Source organism: Clupea harengus, chromosome 8 (genome assembly GCF_900700415.2).
Source record: "Clupea harengus chromosome 8, Ch_v2.0.2, whole genome shotgun sequence".
NCBI lineage: Eukaryota > Metazoa > Chordata > Actinopteri > Clupeiformes > Clupeidae > Clupea > Clupea harengus.
Genome location: NC_045159.1, coordinates 2,545,649 through 2,571,993, shown reverse-complemented (window position 1 = coordinate 2,571,993; position 26,345 = coordinate 2,545,649). Strand labels below are relative to the sequence as shown.

At 40.5% G+C, this 26,345-nt stretch overlaps 1 protein-coding gene across 2 annotated transcripts; it reads right to left on the bottom strand.

Moving 5' to 3' along the window:
• Positions 1-1,913: 1,913 nt before the first annotated feature.
• Positions 1,914-25,906, bottom strand: nectin1a (nectin cell adhesion molecule 1a). Of its 2 annotated transcripts, XM_031571493.2 has the most exons (8): positions 25,137-25,906; positions 14,646-15,014; positions 14,005-14,304; positions 13,649-13,766; positions 13,290-13,441; positions 4,875-5,022; positions 4,286-4,346; positions 1,914-3,752 (listed from the first exon to the last, which is right to left on the bottom strand). In XM_031571493.2, the coding sequence occupies exons 1-8, from the start codon at positions 25,183-25,185 to the stop codon at positions 3,522-3,524; spliced, it is 1,428 nt and encodes a 475-aa protein (XP_031427353.1). In that variant the 5' UTR covers positions 25,186-25,906; the 3' UTR covers positions 1,914-3,521. The 2 variants fall into 2 exon arrangements, with proteins under 2 accessions (XP_031427353.1, XP_012677433.2); XM_012821979.3 differs by lacking the exons at positions 1,914-3,752; positions 4,286-4,346; positions 4,875-5,022 and adding an exon at positions 6,067-9,218 and having other exon boundaries at positions 25,137-25,905.
• Positions 25,907-26,345: the final 439 nt, after the last annotated feature.

The window sequence follows — 26,345 nt, the reverse complement described above, 5'->3', positions numbered from 1 at the left end:
ATGTTGGGAAAATAAACACTATTTCGGCAAAGCAAATCAACAGTATTCTAGTATAACTTCCATGTCAGTTAAGAGTCTGTAATGTTGTTTTTGACACATGGTTTGAATGCCAGCTCAAATATTACACTTAGGTCAGCGTGTAACATTAGTTCAGCTAGTATAGATAAAGGTGATGGAGATCATTACCAAACACTGTTAATGACTTTAGAATATATCTATTAAGTGCCTTGTATTAATAATTACCTTGTATGCTTATGTTAACAGGAACATGGCTTTTCTGTGTTCCTGTGTATATGTTTAACTTTGATTAACTGGCGCCACTTATTGTTTTCTCGACCCTGGGAAGATACAAGAAGCTCAGTCGAGAACTTTATTTTGACTGTGATGTTAAACATTCATGGCGTCAGCATTAGATAAATCTTAAGTATATAAACCTTGTGGGCTGTTTGTGAAATTGCTTCACTTTCATCCTTGTGCTGGGAGTGAGTCCGATTGCAATTGTTATTGAATAAATATACTGATCTACAACTCCGGAGTCCTGAGATAACTTAAGAGTGAATTTTCACCTAACAAAAGGAGTGTGAACGTAAGCACTATAACACAAGTACACTGAAACAAGAGGAAAGATAATCTGCAATTACATTCCATTATAGCTGTAAGTAAAGAAATCGTTTTGAGGCTCAGACTAGAATTGTTTTTGCCACTGCTTTCTAATCAGTATTACTGAGTTCTTAAAACATATCAGTAATGTTCATTCCTATGGTTAACCTCTGGAGTTAGAAAGAAAAAACATGCTGTAGATCACCAACATGCCAAAACTAAATAGAAAATCTGTAGCAGAGAGACCGAGAATAATATTTTATATATTTCTAGTGGCATATTACAAGTAAGCTAGCACCATGAATGATGCACCATGAAAAGCCTTTAAAGGATTCTTGAAAATGTCAAGGCCTTTGCTAGAATGGACAGAAATAGGTATTTCATTCCACCACTAAAGACCCACAAATGAAAAATGTCTTGATAGAGATCATACTTGCTGCGGTGAGAAGGTCAAAACAACCATCGTTCATCAAAAGAACAAAGCGGTCGGCAGGGGAATGCATCTGAATGATAGAATAGAAATAGGTGGGTACCGACATGTATTGAGGACAAGAGTCAGAGGTTTGAATTGAATTCTAGCAGCAACAGCAGCAATAAAGGGTCGTCAGCAGTGGAGTTACATGTGTCCTCATTGGCTGATCACAGACCAGGAGCGCCGCCATGTTCTGGATCATCTGCAGTGATCTCACCAACCATGCAGGAAGGCCTATTAGAATACCATGTTTGTCATTTCGCTATATGCGCTGCTTACATATATGCTACATTTATGAGTTATTCATTATTTTGTTATTATAAAATGTTGACAATCTGATTCAGCCATGGAAACAAAATATTGTGTTCACTATGAAACACAGGATGTTTCGTCAAAAATTAAATATGTTCAGTAACTAAAAGGTTATGATAATGTTTATTTCATCTAATGAGTCTGTAACTCTGAAATACATATGAGCAACTTTAATGCCCTTTACAACGGAATATTGGATTCAGAATATAATGAATCCTATAAATTAAACTTTAAAAGTGGCTAAAATCATTAATGTCATATATTTAGAGGGTAGACGTAAAGAAAATCTTCAAAGGTCAATATAACCCGTTATTATTATATATTACTGTATTCCAGTAGTGACACATTTTGGGAGAGGAAAAATTCCAAAACTGTCTAAACATATAATACGAGAAATAATGTGTCAAGATGTTTCCATCTCTGACTTTGAACTAATTCTGTAGAATGGCATTGGCTAGTTAATGTTACAAATGCATTTGACATTGACTAAAATATGTGCTTATGCACAAAAATAAAGTTGACCTCAGGGTAAATGACAAAAAGCAGAGAAAAATATTTATTTATAAAAATGCATAACAATTTCAAGTAGTACACCATAAGTATAACCTTTTCACTTTACCTTAGTGATCTGCTGATTCTGAAACCATGAACTTACATACACAGTCGATTCTGTTGTGATGTTTCCAGTTCTTATCCACAAAGTGACCCATTAGAAGGTAACACTTAAGCATCAAAAGAAATGCTCAGGACATAATAAAGATATATTAACATAATTAAACTCCTTTCAAATGTGTCCTGCAGTACTGAGCAGAACATGTTTTTCTCTATTTCCCCCAAGACATAAATTATCTATTAATTTTCCATCCTTGGCCAGAGGATAAAATTAGGATTTTTTCCCCCCGAACAATTCAAATAACTTTAGGTTCCCACAATCCATACGCTATATCAGAAAAACTGCAGCAAGACCTCATAACCTCCTACACAGTCTTTCATGTATAAATGCTCTAAGCAGAAAACAGGAAATGTATGTGAATCTTTCATCAGTATAATGCTGAATAAGACTGTCTCTCTGGCTTTACAGAATGCATATGTATTTCCCTTTTACACTCTTGACGCTGGTTAATTACTAGCTAGCACAAACTTCAATCAGAGGACTGAATACATTACTGGACCCCTCTTTTATGATCTGCCGTTCCAAATAATTTAAGCCTAATGGTGCCAGGCCTGAAATATTGGCACAAACCCAACATATATCTACAAAACACTATTAATGAGTACGTATAGTCCTTGGCCTTACGTATCTTTTGACATCTGATGATTTAAGAAAACTACAACAACACTAGAGATTAAATGGGTGAAATTTCATTACATTCTTTGAAATACACATCAAAATAAAAATAGCATATTATCTACATACAGTATGAGTAGTATTGACAAAGATACATCTCTTTTTTTCTTTTCTTTTAATTTCAATGGTTGCGGCTTTCGTCATGCATCTTTACTTTACCCTGAATAACTCTTAGAGTCCATTCTGCTGCTGGTAGGTTAAAGTGTACCATAATTGGCAGAAATCTGAAAATAATGTATTATCAGAAAACAAACAAACAAAAGCACATTTGCTAACATGATGTGTAAAAGACATAAGAGTAGAAAAATATGGCCTCCACACACATGACCTTCTCTAATGGAAAAAGTAGGTAAACAAGCATGAACGAGGAGAGCATACTTGCATACTCTGAATGCTATCAATAGGCCATGACACAACACAACTTGTATTTTCGCCCGCTTAAAAAAAGCTTCAGCTACTTTCACATTAGGATCCCATATACAGTGGATCACAATCAAAATATCACAAGAAATCAAAATCACAATAAAATGGTCGGGTTTCTTAAAAAATTGAAAAGACCAAAAATAAACGACAGCTCATCTCTGTTAAATTCCAATATGAACAACGTGTACAAAAGTATGAAAAAACAAAACAGGTAATAAAATATCAAAATTTAAATAGAAATGTGTCTGTATATGGGGGCGAGAGAGAGAAAAAATGAGAGTGATATACAAAGAGAGCGAGAGAAAAAAAGAGAGTGATGAAAGATATCAAGAAAGAGAGCGAGAGGAGGAGGTAACACTTGTTCACTTATACATACTGCTCCTTAGGGAAGGTGTAGGGAGGGATGTTGCCTGGGGTGGGGTACTTAAAGACGGCGCTCTCGCACTCGTGCTGAGTGCAGGGGTTCTGGGGCAAGAAGGAGAGCGGTGGGTGGATGGGGGGGGAATGCTGCTCCAGATAGTCCTCTTTGTGGCACGCCAAACGATAGCTCACATAGTCCGCTGTGTTCGGAAGATCATCAAAGAACTTTCCAGAATTCTGCAAAAAAAAATGTAATATCCATAATTATATAATATTACATCAGGAATATTTTAATAATCACTTACTTATCTCTGTTGAAACTATACAGAGTTATTTTTTGTTCTCCAAGTTTACTTATGGTAACTTTACTTAAGTGTTATAATTATGTTTGACTGTTTAATTGCAATTTTTATCTGAAAATGACAAAAACATGTTGGATGGTATTTTATATATTTTGTAGCTATTCAACTTCAGCTTTTGGAGAGAAGTGAAATGTGACATTATCAATTACCAAGTAAACCTTGAAAATGTAGCTTTGAAATGTGTCCTGGCTTAGTCATAAAAGACCACATCACCAGTAGGGGGCAGTGTTTGCTCACTGCATGTAAGGGCCATGGGGGTAAGGCCGTGTCCATGATCTATTACTAAAGCATGAGTACACCTTTTCAGCAGGAGGAAGCCAGTGGGCACTGGTGCATTAGTGCAGAATGTCCATTCACTTGACAGTGGGCTTACTGAAATGTAATGGGGGTGAGTGTGTAATAACATACCTGGAAGTCATCGTTTCCTCTCTTTTTCGATGCCTTCTTGTGAGCGGGAGATGAGCTGTTCCTGTTGACAACAAAGACGGCACATCTAAAGAGCTGTAGGGTAGTCTCTGCTTTTCACATCTGATTCCTTTTAACATCACAATCAGAGTCGGACAAAAGAGGAACCATATAAAGTAGGGAGCATATTGGTCACAGCATATCCACTGTGTTCCCAAAGTGTGTTCACATTTATTCTGACCACTCATTTCAACCGACCTTTATCTGTGTTTACCACCAAGCATAAAGGTGACACGCTGTGTTTGAATGGTCACACTTCAGTTGTTGAACTGATGTAGCTTGAAAGTTACACACGCTTTTGTAGTGTCAATATCTTATTTAGCTCCCCTGTGTACACTGACTTTGAGTTTGAAGTAAACTATATTCTATATTTCTGTGGGCATTATCAATGACAGAAGAGGGACTAATGGGTCACATTGCAAGCGGAGTGTAAAAAACACACTGAAAAAGGGGAAGTGCAGAGCAATGAGCCAAATTGTGAAGAAATGGATAAAGCCCTACATGCCGTATCCATCATTTACGGGTAACTTACTGGTTACTATCTGCGTCCGAGTGCCTTTTCTGCTGCTGTCGTTTGGCCATGAAAATGACTAAGACCACACCGACGATGATTCCCAGTGCCACCATCCAGCCAAGGACGCTCATCATCCTCTCCGAGGCAGTCAGTGGCAGCGGGTTTTCTGCAGGGGGGGGTGGGGGGGGGGGACAGGAGATCAGTCAGCACTGCAGGGCTTCTGGGCCCTAACATGTACTCCAAGAACAGTGCGGAGATGCACCACTGTTGTAGTGCTGGAATTTAGTCTGCATCTGTTTCCATGTTCCTCATCCCAAGTATGTACGCATTCATACACACTCTCACCCTGGCTCTGGAGGATACAAGATCACAACAGTACATGATTGCATAATATACAAAGGGCTAGTATTGTACCTATGATGTGCATATACTGATGTTTATGTCCATTATCACTTCTGACAGGGAAAATTTAAACCACAAGTGTTTTTTGTAACTTACTGCAAAGTCAACCCTGAAAATGGCATTTATGTAATCCTTGCCTAAAGTAATTGTGTACATAATACAAAACAGTGATGTCAGTCCCAGTGAATAGAAAAAAATCCCCCTTAATCTGTTGGGCTAGAAGTGTTGTTGTTATTGTTTTAGAAAGGCATCAGTTGAGAGCCAAAAGAAAAGACAATAGTCTGTTAGAGTAAATACCAGGTTCCCTTTACAAAGCGCGTCTGGCTCAAATCTGCTTTGACATCTTTCATTTAGGGCCGGCTTTTCTGGGAATTGCTTTACAAGTATGTTTTGGATGTTTGCAATCACAGCAGAAAGTATGAAAGGGGCTCAGTGGCCACTTCCCCAAAGGCCAACTCACTGACCCTTAACAGAAAGCAGTGGGCAGAAAAATAAGATTGGTCCACATTATCAGTTGCGCAACGGGGTTCTTGTAACAACATGTGTATAAATGGATGTTACAGGATGTGTTTATGGTTAGGGTTAGTAATGTATAGCAAGATCTACTTACATGGAAGCTAAATTATATTACAACCCTTAATTACTGGATTACGTAAGTACATACAGCAATACAGTTGTGCATGCCTGCAGTTGCATTTGCCCTCTTTCACTGTTTATTTGTAACAGAGCTCAGCTTAGGGACCTCACAACACTATTCTGGTTGTGTTAGTAGCACTGCTGTAGTAGTGAACACACAGAGAGATATACCTTGTGAGGAAAGTATATTTAATTATATGTGAGAAATATCACATCTGTAAAGTAATGTAGTGGTATAATATGTTTGCAACTTGTACAGTATTTATACAAATGATGTAATACATTGTATGCAATTGTGCATAAATACTGTAAAAAAAAATATAAAAAAAGGTTATGGTGGGATCTGTCTTTATAAGCAAAATTGAAAAATAGTGTTAGTGAGTTTCCATTGCAAGTTTTATTATTTGCATTGACAGTGCAGTTCATCTGTGGAAATATGTGCACATAACCATGTTAAATAGGCAACCACATGCTAATTCACAGTCAAGTTCCATACACATACATATTACTGAGCTCTGGATGTAATCATAAAATATATTACACTGTGGCAAGTATTAAGCCCCACAGGCTTGTATGGCAGAAGCCATATGAAAAGGAGAAATGTGATGTTGGGTGTGGTGTGTGCTACCAGATTATTTATCCTTCAAGACACTCATATTAATGGCTTAGATATTCAAGTGATAACATAACCGCAAAAATTACTGTTAGGGACTGCCAGGGACACTTGAAATCTGAAGGACTGAAAGCTGTATCCCAGATTCTGTACAAAAAAAGATCGATAACATCATACATACCCATGTTCTGTGTAGCAACTGAACCACATTAGACCTAGTTTCTGTTATCTAGGAGTATGGTTTAGTTTGGAGTGCATTCACTTGTATTTGCAATATTGAAAACATTTGTAAAAATGATATAGTCCATTGCATTTCATGCTGGCATTTTGTGAATAGTGAGTAATTGATGGATTGGATGTCCACACACTCAACAAACTCATATTAATCCATTGTTTCACAGACGGAATCATCTAGTCAATGGGGGCAGATGTCAGTCAACTGCACCATTTTACTATGACATGATTAGAAAAACACATGCAGTATATATCACCCTTATCCATTTATGTCCATTACATTGTCCAGTTAATTGTGTAAACATCTCTGGTCTACAGTACTTAGTAGAAAATGTTTTGATTGTCAAAGTTGTCAGAAAATGCCTAGAAAGTACCTGTCATTCTAACAAACTGTTAGCAACATAAGTTAGTTTGTGAATACTCTTTTGAAAATTTCCACAAAATGATGTGTCATGGGAGAGGGCGGAAATAATTAAATGCACAATTCATTACAGAACCTTCCACATTATAATAAGACGTCTTAAACCGTGAGTGTGCTTGGGAGGACAGCATTTTTACATATTATTTACAGTTATCCACAGCATAATTTATGAGAAACTACATGAATCATACCATCCACTAAATACCAGTGCAACTTTTCACCCAATACTGAAAACAGTTCATCACCCTGAAGACATATTACAGATCTAAGGCAGACTACACGTCTGACTTTATGTCTGGACTATCACTGCAACACAGGGCTGCTGCTGGCCATATGTGTGTCCTAAGTGGAATTGCTTATTGTGGTGCGCCCCCAACCCCAATAAAAAAAAGCATTATTGGTATAGTCGTAAATGTGAATCTCTTAGCGTAATTAATATAAACCAATAACACAAGAATGAGTCACACAAATGTTAATGCAAACAACTAAAGCAAACAAAAGCCTACACCTTACAGGCTACACGGATATTCTCTTCTTTGAGCTGTGTCTTTGTTGTTTGAGTGTAGGAGTGCTACAAATCATACTGCACTTTGAAGAATGCCAGATCAGATGAGATGTCGTAGTAACATCTGAAGCAGGAGAGACTGGTGTGTAGGCTAACCTTTCAACGGACGGTATGCGTTAATTAGTCTTAGAATCAACAACACTCACTAACTTAAATGCTGGCTAGCGTTAGCTTTTTGCCCCATAGACGAGGTTTGTAACATTAAATGCAGCCTATATGATCTTTAGCTTCCTAACATTAGCTAATTAAACATTGATGTTTTTTGCCTGGTATACATGCATTGTGTAGGCTAATGTTCCAGTGTTTTAAGAATGAACAGGTTCAAACATACAAGATGTAGGAGCGTCATCCCACTACAGCATTGTCTGGCGCAATAACAAAAACTACAAGGGAAAGGAGGGGGCACCACAATCTATTATATCTATTTGAATTTATATTTATATATTTATTTTTGGTGCCCTTTGTGCCCCTGTGCCCAGCGTATGACCTGCATGTAAGTAGCGGCGGCCCTGCTGCAACATAAGCTTAAAAAACTGATTGAATTAGAAAGGAGTTGAACACTTGTTGCATTTAAAGAGGCCACAGTCAGTGCTTGTTTCAGTTTGTAAGTTATAGGCTTCAAACGTAGCAAGGGAGCACATAAAAGTGCTGAGACATTAACTTTGTGCAAAATTCATGATTACCCTAGGCTAGAAATATGCAACACTTCTAATGACTGGAATTGTTGAAGGCAGTCAAAATGTAAATCAATATAACATAAAAAAGGAAACTGCTGTCCATGATAAGATGACAAAACAAAGAAAAATATATATATTTGGTAATGCCTTTTATGCTTATCCAAAATGCTTGTTATTTGTCATTTAATTTAGATCATGTTTTGTTAATTCCCATTGTAAGTTTATTTTCTTGTCAATGACAGAGAAGGAGGTAGGCGAGTGAAGAGCAGTGACTGGGAGTGAGTTGATGAGATTACAGCCTAGGGAATCATTCGCTGATTTTAGACATACCACTCCTCTTTTGAGATGACAGAACCATCAGTTTGTGGCACCATGTCAACAGACATTTCAAGTTCAGTTTCATCATAAAAGGCAAAACACTGTTCGCCATACCCACATTCCTCCACCTTACTCTCTACACTGAATGATCGGTTCATTTGGTCAGTGTTGTCTTGGAGTTCATGGATGTTTTCGGTGAGACTTATTGGTCTTCCGTACATCTCTGCCTTTTTCTGATCATCAAAGTCCTCGGGACAAATGAGGACCTGGGGTAGGGGAGGATAGGGTTGCAAGCTGCCGCCCTTTCGGTAGCTGCTCCCTAACACGTGCTTCTTGGTGCTGTAATCGCCCTTGAAGGTGCGCTGTCGTCGACGGAACAAAACTCCTAGGAGAGTGATGGCCACCACCAGCAGTGAGCCCCCCAATGCCACCATTCCGATGGCAGTGCCCAGTCCCTGCTGCCCTTGTGTGATGTCATGGGGAATTATAGGGAATTCTGAGTAGGAAAGAGATATGGAGGGGAACAGGGTGTCAGTGTTCAACTATGGGAAGGAACTTATTAAAAAAATTAAATTAAAAAAAAAGTGAAAAAAAACAAAAACAAAAAAGGATATCGGGGTAAACAGGGATACGAAAGGTGGATGCTTTGGTATCTCAAAAACCACTTCAATACAGATTCTGATTTCACACAGACGCTTCAAGAAAAACGAAACATGCAATGTTCACAGCAGCCAAACATGTAACACGTGCACAATCCATGCATGAAATGCAAGCATGTCCAGCTAGGACAATGCTGAGCTGCAACTGGACGATGTCGTCTGGACCCCGCAGAGAACTGGTATGCCAGCATAATCCCATGACCATGATGTGACAGATAAAATGATATAGCCAATGGCACGTCGCATCTTCCTATGAAATCTCCGCTGACCTGAGCAACCAGACACACAAGCAGGTTTCCAACAGGTAAACATCTGTGAGGCTACATGTGTAGCTTTTCCTCTAGGTCCCCGTGGCCAAGCTGGACATGTTGAGCTCATACCATGTTGGCATGCTGCCCCTAGCTAATGGTGATGGGACACAGAAAGCAATGCTTTTCACCACTTTCAGGCAGAAGACACGAGAATTAGTACCTTAAAGGTGCAGTCCTTGATTGTAATCCATTACACTTTTCAGCAGATTCAGCTCAATTCTGAGTGCGCTCAAAAAACTCTGGTGTTCCTGCACCAGAAAGAGGCAGCGCCTTCATTTGGAATCAAACCACATGAAGACAATATTGTGGCCTGTTAAATAGGATGCCACATTTGGAACCATTTTGTCATAAAACGCGCATCCGCATGAAGTTGTGGGAATTTATGCAAAGAGTCACCTTTACCAAAAGACAGGGTGTTATGGCTCATTTCCCCTCTGGGTTAGTTAAGCTGTACTGTGGTGTGCCACTGTTGGAAGGACGCACATAAAATGATATTTCATTGCTTCAGACAGGATCCGTCCTGCAGACATACAACTGAAACCAAACCAACCCAAAGCAGAATTGATAGATTTGGTCAGGCTGTTACTTGCGAATGCTTCAGGCCCTGCGTCAACTCTGGAGGCTTACTGCCAAAGCATGTATTGTGCTTACATGTCCTGCGAATGTTGTGAGCAGAAAGCTGTTTTCAGAGTCAGTTAATCTCAGCCTTCCAAAGGATTTCAAAGGGCTGTATACACAGGTTTGTAACATGAACATACACTGACAACCGTGATGTGTACATTGTTATAATCATGTGGGTGACTATCTTTACATTCAAGCACACTGAACAGTGTGTCAGATGGCAACAATCTATAATCTATAAACAATGTTTATGCATACTTAATAGGGTAAGATGTACACACACACTGTCAGCAGACAGAAATGCGCCACTGAAACACTGAAATTACTGTGAACATCAGAAATGATATCACACTTGGACAAATGACTTGACAAACTGCATCCATTCACAATCTTAAAGTTGTGGGTAATAAAAAACACTATGTGTATGGCAATCTCTAATATCTTTTTATAATACACTAAACCACTGCTTCAGCTGTAGGCAGTGCCAGCTGAATAAGTATAATGTGTTTGTTCAGTGAATGTGAACACATACACACCACTCTGAAAGCCTGCTATAACTATAAAAGGACATGACAAGGGTAATGGCGTAATATGGGCATTCAGGAACTCAGGCAGAACCCACGTGGACTGCTGTGAAAACACACAAATACTCACATGCCTAAATATCACCAATGTCTTACACCTTGTAAGACATGTAAGCCATGTTAGAACTGACAAACTAAACAAGATAGTCACAGTATGCAAATCTAGCAAGCAGGTATTAACACATAAAACAACGACCATTAAAGAGACAACGGTGCGCAGCTCTGAAATCCAAATATTTATGCTCTGGAGTTTGACAGTTTGTGTTGGCACAGCGTGCCGTGGAGGAGGTCAAAGAGGCTGAAGTTATATTTAGCCAGCAAAGGCAGAAAAAGGAAAGCAAATGCCAAATCCTCGTTGCTCGATTGATCAGTGCGGGTTTGATTACTTAGCAGGGGGATCTTTTCTTTCTCATACAGAGCTCCTCTGTCCCTTCAAAAGCATACAAACAGGATGCCCTTGCGATGCCAGGATTCAGTAGCTGGCACATAAAGCACAGCGAGCACATAAAGAGCACAAGTTGTATCAAGCCCATGCAGGATAAAGATAAGAGAACACTGGGAGAATAAACGCAGGAGTCTCCCGGACCCCAGAGTAACACTGGGGCTGTGCTGATAATGCATGCATCTCGCCTCTGCTCCCTCCCAGGCTTAGGGATGAGGGGAAGGAAAGGGAGCAACTCATACTTGAGTGCTGATGAAGATCCCCCTGCTGTCAGCAAACTCTACAGAACTTCAAAGACAGATCACTGTGCTGAGACAAGACCTTTATCCGCGCATCGTTCGGACGTAATGATTTCCAACGATTTGCACTACACATGAGAATGCTGGCGGATTCCTAGAGGGGCGATAATGAGCTCTTCCTCTGTATCTACCAGAGATGTAAACGGCTTTAATGACAGGAGATGGGCATCTGCCATAGCCATAAAACACAGGCTATCCCAAGCAGTTGTGCTGACTTTGAGCAGCCTTGGATATTGACGCACAAGACAATGGATGTGTTGTCTGAGCTTTCTGCTGCCTGACGCCTGTCCGGAGGCTTGGAATGCAGGCATTTCAAGAGTTAGGCACACAGTGTGCAGAAAACCGATATGTGGGAGCATCATAGTCCCAAGAAAGAGAGGGACTCCACAAGAAAGCCTCATTAGTTACTGTGAAACTCAAACTTCACACTATGGTATATTGCCGTGGACAAAGAGAATTAGATGTGTGCTGCTACAGAATCATCAAACAGGAGCCAGTTATACCGAGAGGGCAAGATGCAAATATCACTGCAATGCAGAAAATGTGAGACGTTATGAACAGCAGTGAAACTCAGCTCAGATTCTGCGGAGGTCAACCACTGCAGACCTCAGATCATGGAGAACACCCAGCAGTGGCTGACTCACCTGCTATATTTAGTTAAGGGGAACATCTCTGAGGCAAACAAAGATGAATACTACTGAACACCTCAGGCAGTTTGTGTGGGAAAGATAGATCAAACAGAAAAGGGAACCACCTAAGTCCCTGTTAGCTGCATAGTCTCCAGTATTTCTCTATGTGCAGCAGCCCATATCAAGGCAAGAAGATGTGACACTCACACTGGGCTACACCCTCCTACCCATGTGACACGTTCATACGGTGACAGCATTAGTTTACCCGTTTTTGACACGCAGGACCAGACGGCCCTCTCCAGTCCACACACAGCTCAGCCCTGGCAGCATCGAGACAGGGACACATAACAAGGACACTCTGACCCCTCAGGCCCATCAAAACTACGTCTTCTCAAGTGAAATCTATGTAGTTGCATGTCATACGAAAAAAAAACAAAAAAAACAAAGACAAGCAATGGCAAAAGAGTGCAAGGCGTCACGACAACAACACCTTTAAACAACAATAATGTCCATGCCATACGTATATGCCACATGCAAAACAACAATGGTGTCTATTGTCATCTCAAACACATTCTTTCTTTTCTTTTGGACAGTCCAGTTTATAACATATCACGTCTGTCATTAAAATTATACAATACTTAAATTTGCTGAATGATATATATTTTGCCCAAATACAAAAACAAATAAAAAGATTTAAAGCAACAAGACAGGCTATTGGGAGCAGAAATTGCTTTTTGCTGTATTAACAATTATAGGTAAATGATTTCACGTATGGCAGATTTGACATATGTCAGAAAGCAATGTGTTCAGTCATGATAATGTCCCATGTCATCAACATTCACTAAGCATGCATTATAGGCCTCCTGTAAGTCAGAACACAACAACATGCCGAAGCACAAGCACTCTCTCTCTCTCTCTCTCTCTCTCTCTCTCTCTCTCTCTCTCTCTCTCTCTCTCTCTCTCTCTCTGCAGCACCAGGCACACAGCACATTTACAGGGCAGGTTTAAATGCAGGATCCTACCAGTGATGTTGACATCCACAGAAGCTGAGCGGGTTCCAATGCTGTTGGTGGCATCACACAGGTATGTGCCTGCCAGGTCATAGGTCACAGGCCCTTTAAAGAGCAGAAGGTTGTCACGGATCTCCACTCTATCAGGGATGGAGCCGTTTAAGCTGCATGGGAGGAAAGAAAGAGATACAGTATCACCAGAGGAAGTAGAGAAACAAACACGGAAGAGGAGAGTGAGGTGAAAAGCTATAGTTGAACACGCCATTTTTAGTCGTTTAAATGTTTAATAGTTTTAAAATGCAGACCTTGAATTGGTGTATATTTAAATATAGCTATTTCTATATTGCTATATTGCACTGAGCTACACTTACAATTTCCACTGATACAAAGAGACAGGCGGGTTAGCATCGGCCTGGCAGATTAGTTGAACACTTTCTCGGTTCAGGTACCAGTTGCCATCATACCCTTCAATAGTTATGTCCGGCTCGTCTGCAAAAAAAAACAAAAAAAAACATCAACTTCACTGCAAGATCAAATGCCTTCAATGCATGCATTTTTCTTCAGATGTCCTTGACAAAAGAAATCTATAATTCCTAGCATTACATTATGCCATCTAAGAAAAACAATAATACTGAGTATTATTAGTTCAAAATATAATACAAACTACCTATATATGTATATATTTTCACTTCTCATGACAAAAAAAAGCAAAAAACATTTCCCTTACACTGAATGTTAAGGGTCACACTCTCGCTGAACCTCTCATTGTGGTAAGTTGTGATGCATGTGAGCTTCTGATTGTGCGTCTGCTGGGTAGGAATCATTATGTAGTCGCTGCGCACAGTGAAGGTTCCATCAGAGTTCCGGACCTCCGAGTCACTGGCCTCGCCATCCAGACTAGTATCCCATGTGATCACACCAGGAGGTTTTCCGTTAGCAGACAAACAAGACGCCACTGTCATCTTCAGATTGGCTGGTCCAGCCACAATGGTTGGAGTAGATAGACTCATTTGGATCATGGGGCGAGCTTTCACACACACACACACACACACACACAAAACACATAAGATATAATAGGCCAGCTAATTTAGTTTTAAGTATGTAAGTGTTTAGTGCATTTATCATATTTACATATTCAGAGATGGATAATATCTAGGCCATACTAGACATTGTGCAAAATATTAAAGCTAGGAACTAAAACAAGTATATGATTGATATTCCATGTTGCAGTGAGGTGAAATTTGAGGAAAAAAAATTTGAAATCAGTTTCTGTTGCTCAACTGCCAGAGCAAAGTGCTAACAACGCCCACGTCGCTTTGGAGAAAAGTGTTTGCTGAATGTGTGAAAGTGTGATTTCCCCCCACTCACCATACACCGTGAGGTTGACTGTGTTTTCACGGTTGCCAGCTGGGAATGTGGTGTACTCGCAGATGTAAGCAGCCTCGTCAGTAAGCCGCAGGTTGGAGAAGGTGATAGTGGTGTCCTCCAGGGACGGTGTGAGGCGGCGCACAGCCGGGTTTTTAAACCGCACCCGTTCCTTGAAAGGCGCCAGCACAGACACCCCTAGAGCAGGATTGGCAATGGCCACATTCTGCTTGGTGCCGTTGATGAACTTCTGCCAGGTGACCTGGGAGATCTTCACCGGGGGGTCACTGTTCACAAACTGGCACCCAAGGTCAACCTGAGAACCAGCGTAACCTGAGCGAATCTCATCCACCTGGACCATCTGAGAATAACCTGAGAGAGAGAGAGAGAGAGAAGGCATGGCCAGAATATAAAGACCGTATAATGCATTATATAGGATCAATATAAGATGCGGTACAGGTACAAATCTGAAGCACTGTGCGTATCCAACTCAAGTGCACTACACAGTGGAGAGGAAATTGGATGTCCGCACACAGAGTATGCAGCCAATCTGTCTCATTGTCTTCAAGTCTTCAAGACAATATTGCATGCACTAATACATGGGGAAAATATATTCATTGTCCATGTGCTTGCTCTAGGGGGGGTCAGGCCTTGGGCTTTGTAAAGCACTTTGAGACGATGTAAATTGTTTTCATATATCTATTTTATTGTCATTGTAAAAAGGCATCAACCACAGGAACGGTGTGACAATGGGCTAAACACCAGTCCAGCATAACACACTGTGCTGCTGACTATATGGGTAAGTGGCCCCAAGTGTCCTTAGTCAAAGTGCAAATGATGGACTCAGGATTATTCAACTGCGACAGCGTCCACAGCACATGGCTCTTCTGTAGCAAAGGCTGCTACACAATAGTGTGTTACACATGTCATGGCACTATGTTCAGAGAACGATATGAAGTGATGCTTATTCTTCTCTGTTTGGACTGGTTTGAGATGGCAGTGCCAGAACAATTACTCAGATGATGGCTGGCCTAAAACTGTCTTCTGTCTGTCTGTATCTTGTGAAGTGCACACACAGAGAAACTCACATTATCTTTTCATCTGCACTGTCGGGGAAATGAAGGCTTCACGTCGGGCTGAGGATAACATATTGTGATGTTCTTAGATGTTGCATTCTTTTTCCCTCTGGGTACATGTTAGGAGTGTTCACAGCCCTTAAAGAAGACATTGTCTCGCTCGTATCTACAGCAGCATTTACCATCCCCACTAATAATCAATTAGCCCACTTTTCTTTCAGTAATAAAGATTTAATTCTTAATAGCAATTTAACCATCATTATCCTCAGTCATCAACACAGTGCTTGTACTTGAACAATTAGCTTTGTCAATGCTGTGTTATGAGTATGAACACTGTAAGAATACATTCTTAAACAGTATATCCTGTGCAAACATAGTTTATTAATAGTAAGCCTCATCCAATTAGAAAACGGCAAGCCTTTTAAAATGGCACATTAGTTGCAATAAACGCAATGTAAGAAACCTTCCAAAAATAGCTCCTTAGGAGAGCCCCAAACCTCACGAATGAATATTTATAGCTGCACAGGTTGAGTCCCTGCTCATCACTAGGCAACTGCGGAGCCCTGTACGCTGCACTGTATCTGAAAGACTGCAGCTTAAGGAGCAGGCTAAAAATAGGAGGGTTTAAGAGCTCTGGGCTCTGTAGGACACTGACTGGGAGTAGAAACGGGCCCTTAAAGCCAATCAGGGACATCAGATCTGACTGAGGGGCTATAATGGTAAACACAGATTCCTCAGCTTTCAGTGAGATGCACACATGCAAAATGTCCCCAAGCCACAGATGAAGGACACCGGTTGGTGAGAGCAAGTGTATGACTCTAAATAAGTGTAAATAACTATGGCACTTTTTTGAAAAATCAGCCTGCCACATTAACACTGAAATGAGTTTAGAGTCTAAAAGGTACGGTGTAATTCTGTGTCAGAGTGTACAGTGGTTGATGTAATTAGATCTGTATTCAAAGACTAGCAATCTGTGTCACCACAGCCAGCCTTGACTGAAGATGCACATTGTGTTAAATATCCAGTACATATCAGAGTGACAAGACTAAGATGAATTTGGGTGAATGAAAATGTTGGGTCTCTTTTTAAAGAGAAACTAATCAGACTGAGTGATGAAGTATAATGGAGACAAACACATTATACGGATAACCAAGTCATCCTTTCCCTGGTCTCTGTTCTTTCCCAATGATGTTCGATAATAACAATTATTGGGAGTTATATTACCAAATGCAAGATCATTGACATGGGGGTCAAATTCTCTTCAAAACACATTCAGTTCTTTTGGGAATGGGCATTTAATAATACTAAATGCTGTCCTTAAAATCTGTGGTCACCACCAAACAAAAAATAAAAAAAACGCAGACTAAATAAATGGCAGAGTGCAACAGGCATTTGGAGGGACAACTAGGATTAACGATGTCAGTAGGAACACAGCCTGGCTTTGCTTGGCTTTGGACTGTCCCTGCGAGACCACACAAATATTTCAAAGCCATGCGAAACGGGGAGGGTGACACATGGCAGGTTGGGAATGATAGGGGAGCAGATTAGAGCACTCAGGATATTGAAGTCCAGGATAGAGTCCAACAGCGTGAGAACATCATCCTACTATGTTGCCGCATGTAATACCTGTGCCATTCAGATTGACCCACAACCCAAATCTCTGGCAAAACAGCAAAAGAAACCCAATAATAACAACAAAAAAACACAGCACAGATATGGCAACCTGTTCACAATGGGGTGATAACAGCAGAAGACATGGCAACTGGATGCTGGTAAAAGTGCTGCAGCCAGGCAAATCCTCCCTCCCCCGACCCAACCCCTCCCCTCCTCCCCTAATCTATACAACTGTGTACATCTAAGGATTAAGGATGATTAGGAATCCCAATCTATACAAATGGAAACAGTAACATTCAAATCTGATTTTAGATGGTCCTCAATGGATCATATTTGCCATTACCCACCTGCATGGTGTCCATCTACCAGGGCATGAAACCGTTTTCCTTTTGTGTTTTTTTTTTTCTCCTTCGAAATATGCACAAGAAGAGCAGTGAATTGTTTTCAAACATTCTGTCTTTGAAACTGATGACATGACTGTGGTCTGTCAGTCGTTGTGGTCAGAGAGGCGCTACTAAGCTGCTGAGAAATGAAAGATTTCCATCAACGAGGATAAAGCAGACCGAAGCTGAGTACGCAGCTCAACATCTCAGGCACTTTCTGTGTCCCTGTGTGGGCATCTAGGGTTAGGGTTAGGGTTAGGGTTAGGGTAAGTCATCTCTGCTCATTTCCATCATCGAGGATAAAGCAGACTGAAGCTGAGTACGCAGCTCAACATCTCAGTCACTTTCTGTGTCCCTGTGTGGGCACCAACTAAACATGCATCATCTGATACATAAACAGATCATTCAACACCAGTTGATCTGACAAATACAATATTGGCATGTGATCATGTGGCGAAACACAGGCAGATATGCATGCTGTGCTATGAACTGTAACATTTACACATATACAATTCAATGTAAACAAGTGTCTGTTGTTTCACTGTGAGATAGACATGCATGGCGCTTCAGTAGATGAGCGCTCTACTTGAGCTGATTAAAAGGTCAAAAGGTACAGCCCACACCTGCCAAACAGGGAGCCCTGGAATAAACCACGGTTGCTTGTTGACGGGGACCTTCTCCACTTCCTCCTCCTCGCAATCTTATTCATGTACTGCCACTCATTCATTCTGCAACTGAACAGTAACCCCTCCATCTTCTGATAATATAGCTTTTCAGGCCTACTGTAAGATTGAGTCCCTGTAGGTGGCTTTTTAAAGGAAGACGCATGGCAGGGCTTTTTATAGTATAGGGTAGTAACATAGTGGAGGACCTACAGCTAATCCAACAACACCGTGGTTAGTAAGGGACGCTGTTATTTCCAGACAGCGGCCTGGTGGTACACAAGCCAATTATCTGTCTACCATTCACTCTTTGCCAGAGCACACCATGCCTGCAGTGCCGGGATTAAGCCTGGTTCACCTCACACTAGGTGTCAGCTCTTCTGATTGTACGCTGAATCAGTGATGCAGGTTTAAAACAGCTTTACCTCGAGTTATCGAGCTATCATGCAGACAAGGATCAGGTTCAGGTTCAGGTTACTTCATTTGTACCTGGAGGTAGATTTGGTTTGCAGTACACGAGTCATCATCCATCTTGACACACATTTTACAAAACATCACAGACAACTGACCCACAGAATAAGAGTATTCAGGGTTCCAATGCTTTCTAAACCCTATCCTTTCTTAAAAATGTATAAATAAATGTTGCTTCTATATCATCTGTGCAATGTTGCTATGAGTAACGTCTGCTGGAACAAAGCTATTTTTATACCACTTTGTTCTGCACTTTGGGACTATAAACCTTCATCCAGAGGGAAGAAGCTGAAACTTAATGTGCCAAAGGGTGGGAGTCAGTGTGGTCGTAGGACGGTCACATTAAGAGAGTTTTCATTCCAGAACATGGGCCGACTAAAACAGGTCAAATAGTTCAGAAAATGTTTCTCAACCATGTGGAGGAACTCTGCTAGAATGAATCAGTAACTTTGTTAGAATGAAGTGATTTCAGTGCTCAGTGGGTTTTATCTTCTGGCAGTTTGACAAAGATGTGCATCACCACACTCATCTCTGCACCACAGAACTATTACCAGGTACCAGTGCTATCATTGGAAATCTCTTGTATTATAGTATCTAGGCACCACATTTAGATACATGGAAATCAAACACTGACAGGGACATATATGGGAATCAAACACTGACAGGGACATATATGGGAATCAAACACTGACAGGGACATATATGGGAATCAAACACTGACAGGGACATATATGGGAATCAAACACTGACAGGGACATATATGGGAATCAAACACTGACAGGGACATATATGGGGAAAAAATGATGTGTTGGGCACCTGAGGTGCTGCCAGTAACTCACTAAGATAAGAAAGGTGTATGAAACAATGAAATAAAAAAGAAGGGCATACTTCTTTGATTGCACTCAGTCACCTTGTTACAGATCAGTAGACAAGTCTATTCTATGCAGCTTTGACTGTATGTCTCTCCAAATTTTCGAGATAATTGCGTTTGGCAGTAAAGCGAAGACAGTTAGCATTAGTAGACACCTTGACTTTCAGGTGCTAAAAAAACAAAGACCAAGTCCGAAATCATGCTGTTCTCATAGACTCAGATCTCGCTTTCGCTAGTCGTATCAATGCAATCATCAAAACCTTCTGTCATCTTAAAAAATATAGCCAGAATAATGGGTTTGGTGTCCCAAAAAGACCAAGAGAAGCTCATCCATGCTTTTATTTCCAGTAGATTGGACCACTGTAATGGTCTCTTAATTGGTCTGGCCAAACAGACCATTAAACAGCAGTTTTATGTCCTGGATGAGACAAGAGAAAAGAGCACATTACTACAGTTCTAAAATCTCATCACTGACTTCCAGTTAGTTACAGAATATATTTTAAATGGCTGCTATTCGTCAATAAATCACTGAATGGTTTAGGCCCTGAATACATATCTGATATGTTTAAAGGCTATAAAAGGAGTAGGGCTCTTAGATCCATGGACTCAGGTCAGCTAGTAGAACCCAGAGTCAAAAACTAAACAGGGTGAAGCAGCATTTAGCTGTTATGCTGCATATAACTGGAACAAACCACCAGAAGATCTTAAATGAAAGGAGGAATGTAGCCATTTTTAAATGCAGGTTAAAAACATTTCTCTTTTCATATTCCTATGATTGAGCACTGTACTGTGATTTAAAATTCTATAATATTTTTTTAGTTTAATGTAAATTATTTAAATTATATATCTTTTCACTTTGGTTTTATTTTTCCTTTGGATGTTGCATTTGCTTGTATTTCTGTAAAGCACATTGAATTGCTTTGTATGAAATGTGCTTTATAAATAAACCTCGCCTTGCCTTGCCTCTCTGTAACTGCTAGACTGTCCTTTCCAGCCAGATAGCTGGTGCTGAAATCCTACCCTGGTAATGCTCTGGCGTGTGTTTCTGCCTTCCTGAGCCATCAATCCCACAACATCAGAGAGAATTGAACCATAACATGCAAACATCCAGATGACAGTGAGTTTGACCTCATGACCAATGGATAAAAGCTCAACAAGCCGAGGATACAACCACGGTAAGTCTTTAACATCATGTCATCATGTTATACCTGTGGGCTTGGGCAGCCTAGGTTGCTCACCCAAAACACAATTTGTTATACTGATTTATAAGAGCACCAGGACTTCTCTTCTCACGTATTGGTGTCCACATGTTTTTGTACCTGTGAAGTTGGAAAGTATGCACCAAGCTAGGCAACACTATGTGCTACTGAAGCAGCATAGCCATTAGCGAGTGTCCCCAATGAGTCGAACTTGCTGCCAATCTCAGCACAAAACGAATTAAGGCTTCCTAGTGTTTTCTCTCCTTCACCATTCTCTAAAAGCAATTGTATATATTCCACTTTAAAATGATGATGGCTTGTTTATGCCCAACACCAAATGGGTGGAACATAGTTACATTACCAGAGCCTCAGACTTCAGTCAAAACAGGTGTGGTCTTGAGTCTCATCTTTTTGGCTTTGCCTCTTTATATTTCAAAATCCATCCCCCTTCCTTGTCCTGTGTGGTTTATGTAAAGAGTCTTTAAATGATGCCATGCTTGTCAAAGGTATTCATATGCTATAGGTGAATCTGTTAGGTTTCAACTGTGAAGCCAGAGCTCAGAGTTCCCTAAAACATCCCCGTCACTGCCCAGCAAGGTTCCAAACCAATATCTCCATGGCGGGAGTCCAGAGCGTAACAGATGGCCATCGTGTGCTCAGTGGCAGCAAAGAGGGAGCATGGAGCAACAGGAAAGTGGGTCAGGATCAGCCAGAGTGGGGCCAGACACAACTGGACAGCGCACATACACACACACACACACAAACACACAGAGACTCTCTCTTTCACACACACACACACACACACACACACACACACACAAACACACAGAGACTCTCTCTCTCACACACACACACACACACACACACACACACACACACACACACACACACACACACACACACACACACACACACAAACAAACACACACACAGACTCTCTCTCTTTCATATACACACATACACACACACACACACACACACACACACACATAGATTCTCTCCTTCACATACACGCATACACACAGACTCTCTCTCTCTCTCTTTCACACACACACACACACACACACACACACACACACACAAACCCAGACACACACACACACATTCACACAGAGACTCTCTCTTTTAAACACACACAGAAACTCTCTTTCACAGACACACACACACGCACAGACACACACACACACACACACACACACACACACACACACACACACACACACAAACCCACACACACACACACACACACACATACTCCCTTCATCAGCTAAACTACTTGATCTTTTCAGTGCCAACTGTGTGCTCTTTAAAGAAACATTTGTGGGAGAGCGGTTTGGGGTACTTTTCTATGTTCCTACTCGCCTATTCCAGACAAGTTAGTGTTCCCTTGCTGGTCTGTGGACATATTCATAACTCATTTCTGTATGTCTGAACAGGGGAAGCTCCAAATGAATGTTTTTAACTTTCACCAGATTAAGGTTAAAGCTCATAATGTATTTTCAAAACCAAACCAGCCCTATTGTAATTACGACATAGAAAAGCACCAGGATGACTTTTTGACCCCTGTTTACATACATACGCACACATACATTATGGTATAATCTATATAAACTATAGGTCAGAATCTAACATGCAACTGATCAAATCAAGGCTAGTCACAACTGATAAATACCCTAAATGACATTCCATGAGATTTAAGATAAATTGGTCACATCTGACATTTCAGAAAAATGATTTAGTGGACTGGTGCTTCAATCACTTACACCTCTAACTGCATGATACATTCTGTCATCGCTCACAGAGACCGATTGTTTGAGTCATGGGCAGAAAACATTTGACAGCTATAGATTTTAAGCCTCTTGGGTTAAACCAGGAAGAGAGATTTAGAATTTAATTTAAACATCAATGATGACTGTGTGACTTATCAGTTTGACCAACCAATGGAAGAGATGACTTTTTTGGTATAAAATCTTCATTCAACAACAGTGATCTTTGATTTTCACTGTAGTGGGCTTATTTTGTTTACGTCAGATCTCAAACCCCAGTCTTCAGCAGGCAGGACTAGTAACTGCTGGGGAGGGGGGTGGGGGGCATCTTCATAGCTCCTAACTGGTTTAGTGTTGGATGTTAGAGAGCACAAGCAATTATCACATGAAAGAGATCCAACAGAAATATAATGTTATCTGTCTGGTTTTTTTTTTCCATATGAAAAATATCAGTTACTGTTGACTGGAAAAGACTACCATGCCTCGTTTTTATGTGGGTCAATGTGCCAACATACTGTGAATGGGCCTGGGTGAGCCAGAGATGCAACATACCATCTCTATAACATGAACATATTGCCTTGGTATTAGCCCCTCAGGATTACATATTGGTGTATAACTTAATACCAGTTTTGAGTAACTACATTTCCACAGCTGGTCTGCATCCACTGGTCAGGGCATTCATGTGTGGTGATAATCTCCTCTAAAATATGGATTTGTAGTGCGAAAATCTTCTAAAGCTCTCTAAAAGGAGAACACACATTCACACATACATACACAGACAAATACAAACACACACCCATCCACACACACTAACACGCACAAACACAAAATCTACCCATATCACAGTAACTGTAGTAGCCTTGGTATACATATGTCCAGAGCTATGTTGCAAATTTTGAAAGAAAAACTAAATGAATGAGTGAAGAATCACGTAGAACATTAGATTGAATCCACTATTCATTTTTCTGCAATGATTTGCAAATGGTCGGACACAAATGTATGGGTATGCCAGGCTCACAAAATTCATGAATATTATTAAAACAGATAAAATACAGGAGACATCAAACAGTGTTTGAACGAGAAATGAAACAAATATGTAATTTTGTTTCCTTTCCCAGTGTGACCTCCAGGGATTTTAAAGTCACATTATAATATCAGCATCTTACTGGGATTGCTAAAGGCACTGTTTTGGCAGTAATCTACTGCTGATTGCTGGAGAGGCACTTTAGACTCCTTCTATAAAGGATAATAAATAGTCCAAGGTTTATAAGGCTGATGTAATACTCTACGCTAGCTGAACCAGAGGGATGCTGTTGGTACAGATGCATCTAGGAACACCAGATTGCTGCTGCTCCTAACCCAAACAAAACTAGAAACACTGGAGAAATCATTTTCAAAACAGCATGGCATTGGTAAAGGAATGTACTATCAGTGTCACACCCAGAGAAAAACAAGGCCGTCTTCTATTTACTCTAAGTAATGTGCCTGGGACTGGGGGACATAACCACACAAACTATAAGTAGAGGAAATCAGTGCAGTGGATTTTGAATGGATGCAAGGAATCCCACCAAAACATTGTGAGGTCCTGTGCAACTGGCTAATGTGATACTCACTGCAGTACCATCATGGTGCAAAATGTTCCCTACCCATGTTAATTAGAACATGAAACACTGCAGGGACTACTAACTAACAACAATTAATCGGATTATCATTAAATATATTTCAAATAAACCTATATTTATCTTATATATCTTTTCAAGTCTACACTGAACTAATCGTTCAAGGATGGTCAATGTTCCCTTTTTATGATAGGCCTACCGAGATAGCATTTATGAAAATATGGTGACACCACAAAAGAGAAGTCCACCGCAGAAGAGAGAATAGAGAGGCACTTATATAGGCTACACTAAATCCACACACTTAATTCCTGTCATATAAACTAAAGACAAGGACAGGCTTAAAGTATTTCTTTTGCTTTTCACTCTCACTGATTGCTTTAATTTTCCACAAAAAAAGCAATCTTACACACCAGATGTTTGGGCATGGCATTTTCACTCAATCTGAGGCAGGGACTTTAGCAGGCTTTAGAATAGCGTCTGCAAGACAGGCTATAAGCCTTGAAGTGTACTGAAGTTTTTCTTGCATCAAGTTGGATTATGTTAGATGACAAAATCTTGACTACTGATGAAACAATAAATAGTATGGCAAAATAAACAAGGAACAGAGTTGTGGCTACTATGTAATTTACCTGATGCCAATACAACACAGAGCTGAATCGATTAAATGGCTATTACCATCAGCCTGAGATTAAAAAACATGGCTGTGTTGAGATGTGTACACGACTAAGTACCCAACCAAAATATACTGCCCCTTGATGTGCAGTAAACGGAGGACTGATTCTAGTTGAGGAGAGGATTACTTCAATGGAAAGATCATACAGAAACAGTTTTACCTGAAATTATGACAGCCGAAAAGTACATGAAGATTTTGACCACCATCATAGTCTTGCTTCTAGCGTGATTCGTTCAACAGAAGAAAATGTCCCTTGTGAGAAAAAGATTATACCTAGTTTACAGAAAATAGTCCATTGTTTCCTCTCATTTGGGAGAGAATCAAACCAGTGGGCTTTGCCGATGCTTAAAGTTCAGTTCCTCTCCAGGCGTGTGGCACATCCAGGCGCGCAGTCCAATGGTGTCTCCGCGGTCATCATAATTGCGCGCAGAGAAGCCTGCGATGCTGCTTCACACGTCCTATGAACTTTCCTCTACAACCCAGGCGAGGGATCGAACAGAAATCAGCTTAAGACACTCACGATTACAGCAGTGACGCAACCTATAGGATGCTGTGGCGATGTCTCCATGATGACAAATCCGTTGGGTGTGTAGATTATCAGCAGTGAATTGTCTTGCTGAGGGTGTAGCCTACCGTTTGGCTGCTGTTATACAGCATGAAACTGAGGCATCGGTTTAACTGTCACATTCGAGCATTCTGGCCGTTCCCATCCACCCTACCCGTTTACCTTTTCAATCTGCAGGAGGAGCTCTTCTAGCTTCAACTGCGGTGTTAACACAAGTAACTGCAGTGGGATGCCTGCTTTAGAAACGTTGCCAGTTAAATACAACTGAGCTGTATAGTGATTCATGATTCATTTTGTTCTCAAAGCGAAGTCAGATTTGATCCAAGCACACCTGTATATGCAAAATAAGAGGTAATTTCAAAAGAACCGTGATTTAATCAAATGTATCTTAAATTCACAATATTCAAACTTCAGGGACTATTGACTATTAGGCTACATAGCCAATGCAATAAAACAACAAGCGTTGCATTTTTATCTCCTTTGAAATAATGACTGGCTGGTGGGCACATCTCACGCCAGATTTACAAAATACTTACAGCTCCACCTTGTGGTCAAATTTTACAGCAAGTGACACAAAAACGTTCATTAGTCATTGCCATTGCACTGAGAGTATTTTTTAGCTTTTATTTAATTTTAACGTAGGCCTACTGGAACTTTATATGTGTCTGTACATAATAGTTGAAAAATTCCTTGCTTTATTGTTTCACATAAAGTAATGTGTTGAGTCTGTAAACATGCCTATGTGTGTTACAAAAATGGCCTTGTCAAGAGCCTGATGTTCAATGAAGCATCTTAATGTATCAC

Excerpts from the sequence above, each read along its gene's own strand:
- nectin1a (XM_012821979.3), bottom strand. The coding sequence starts at position 25,185 with ATGATGGTGGTCAAAATCTTCATGTACTTTTCGGCTGTCATAATTTCA. Across the intron at positions 14,305-14,645 it reads AGTCAACCTCACGGTGTATG|CTCGCCCCATGATCCAAATG; the intron begins GTGAGTGGGGGG and ends TGTGTGTGAAAG. Across the intron at positions 9,219-13,289 it reads TGTGGATGTCAACATCACTG|AATTCCCTATAATTCCCCAT; the intron begins GTAGGATCCTGC and ends TTTCCTACTCAG.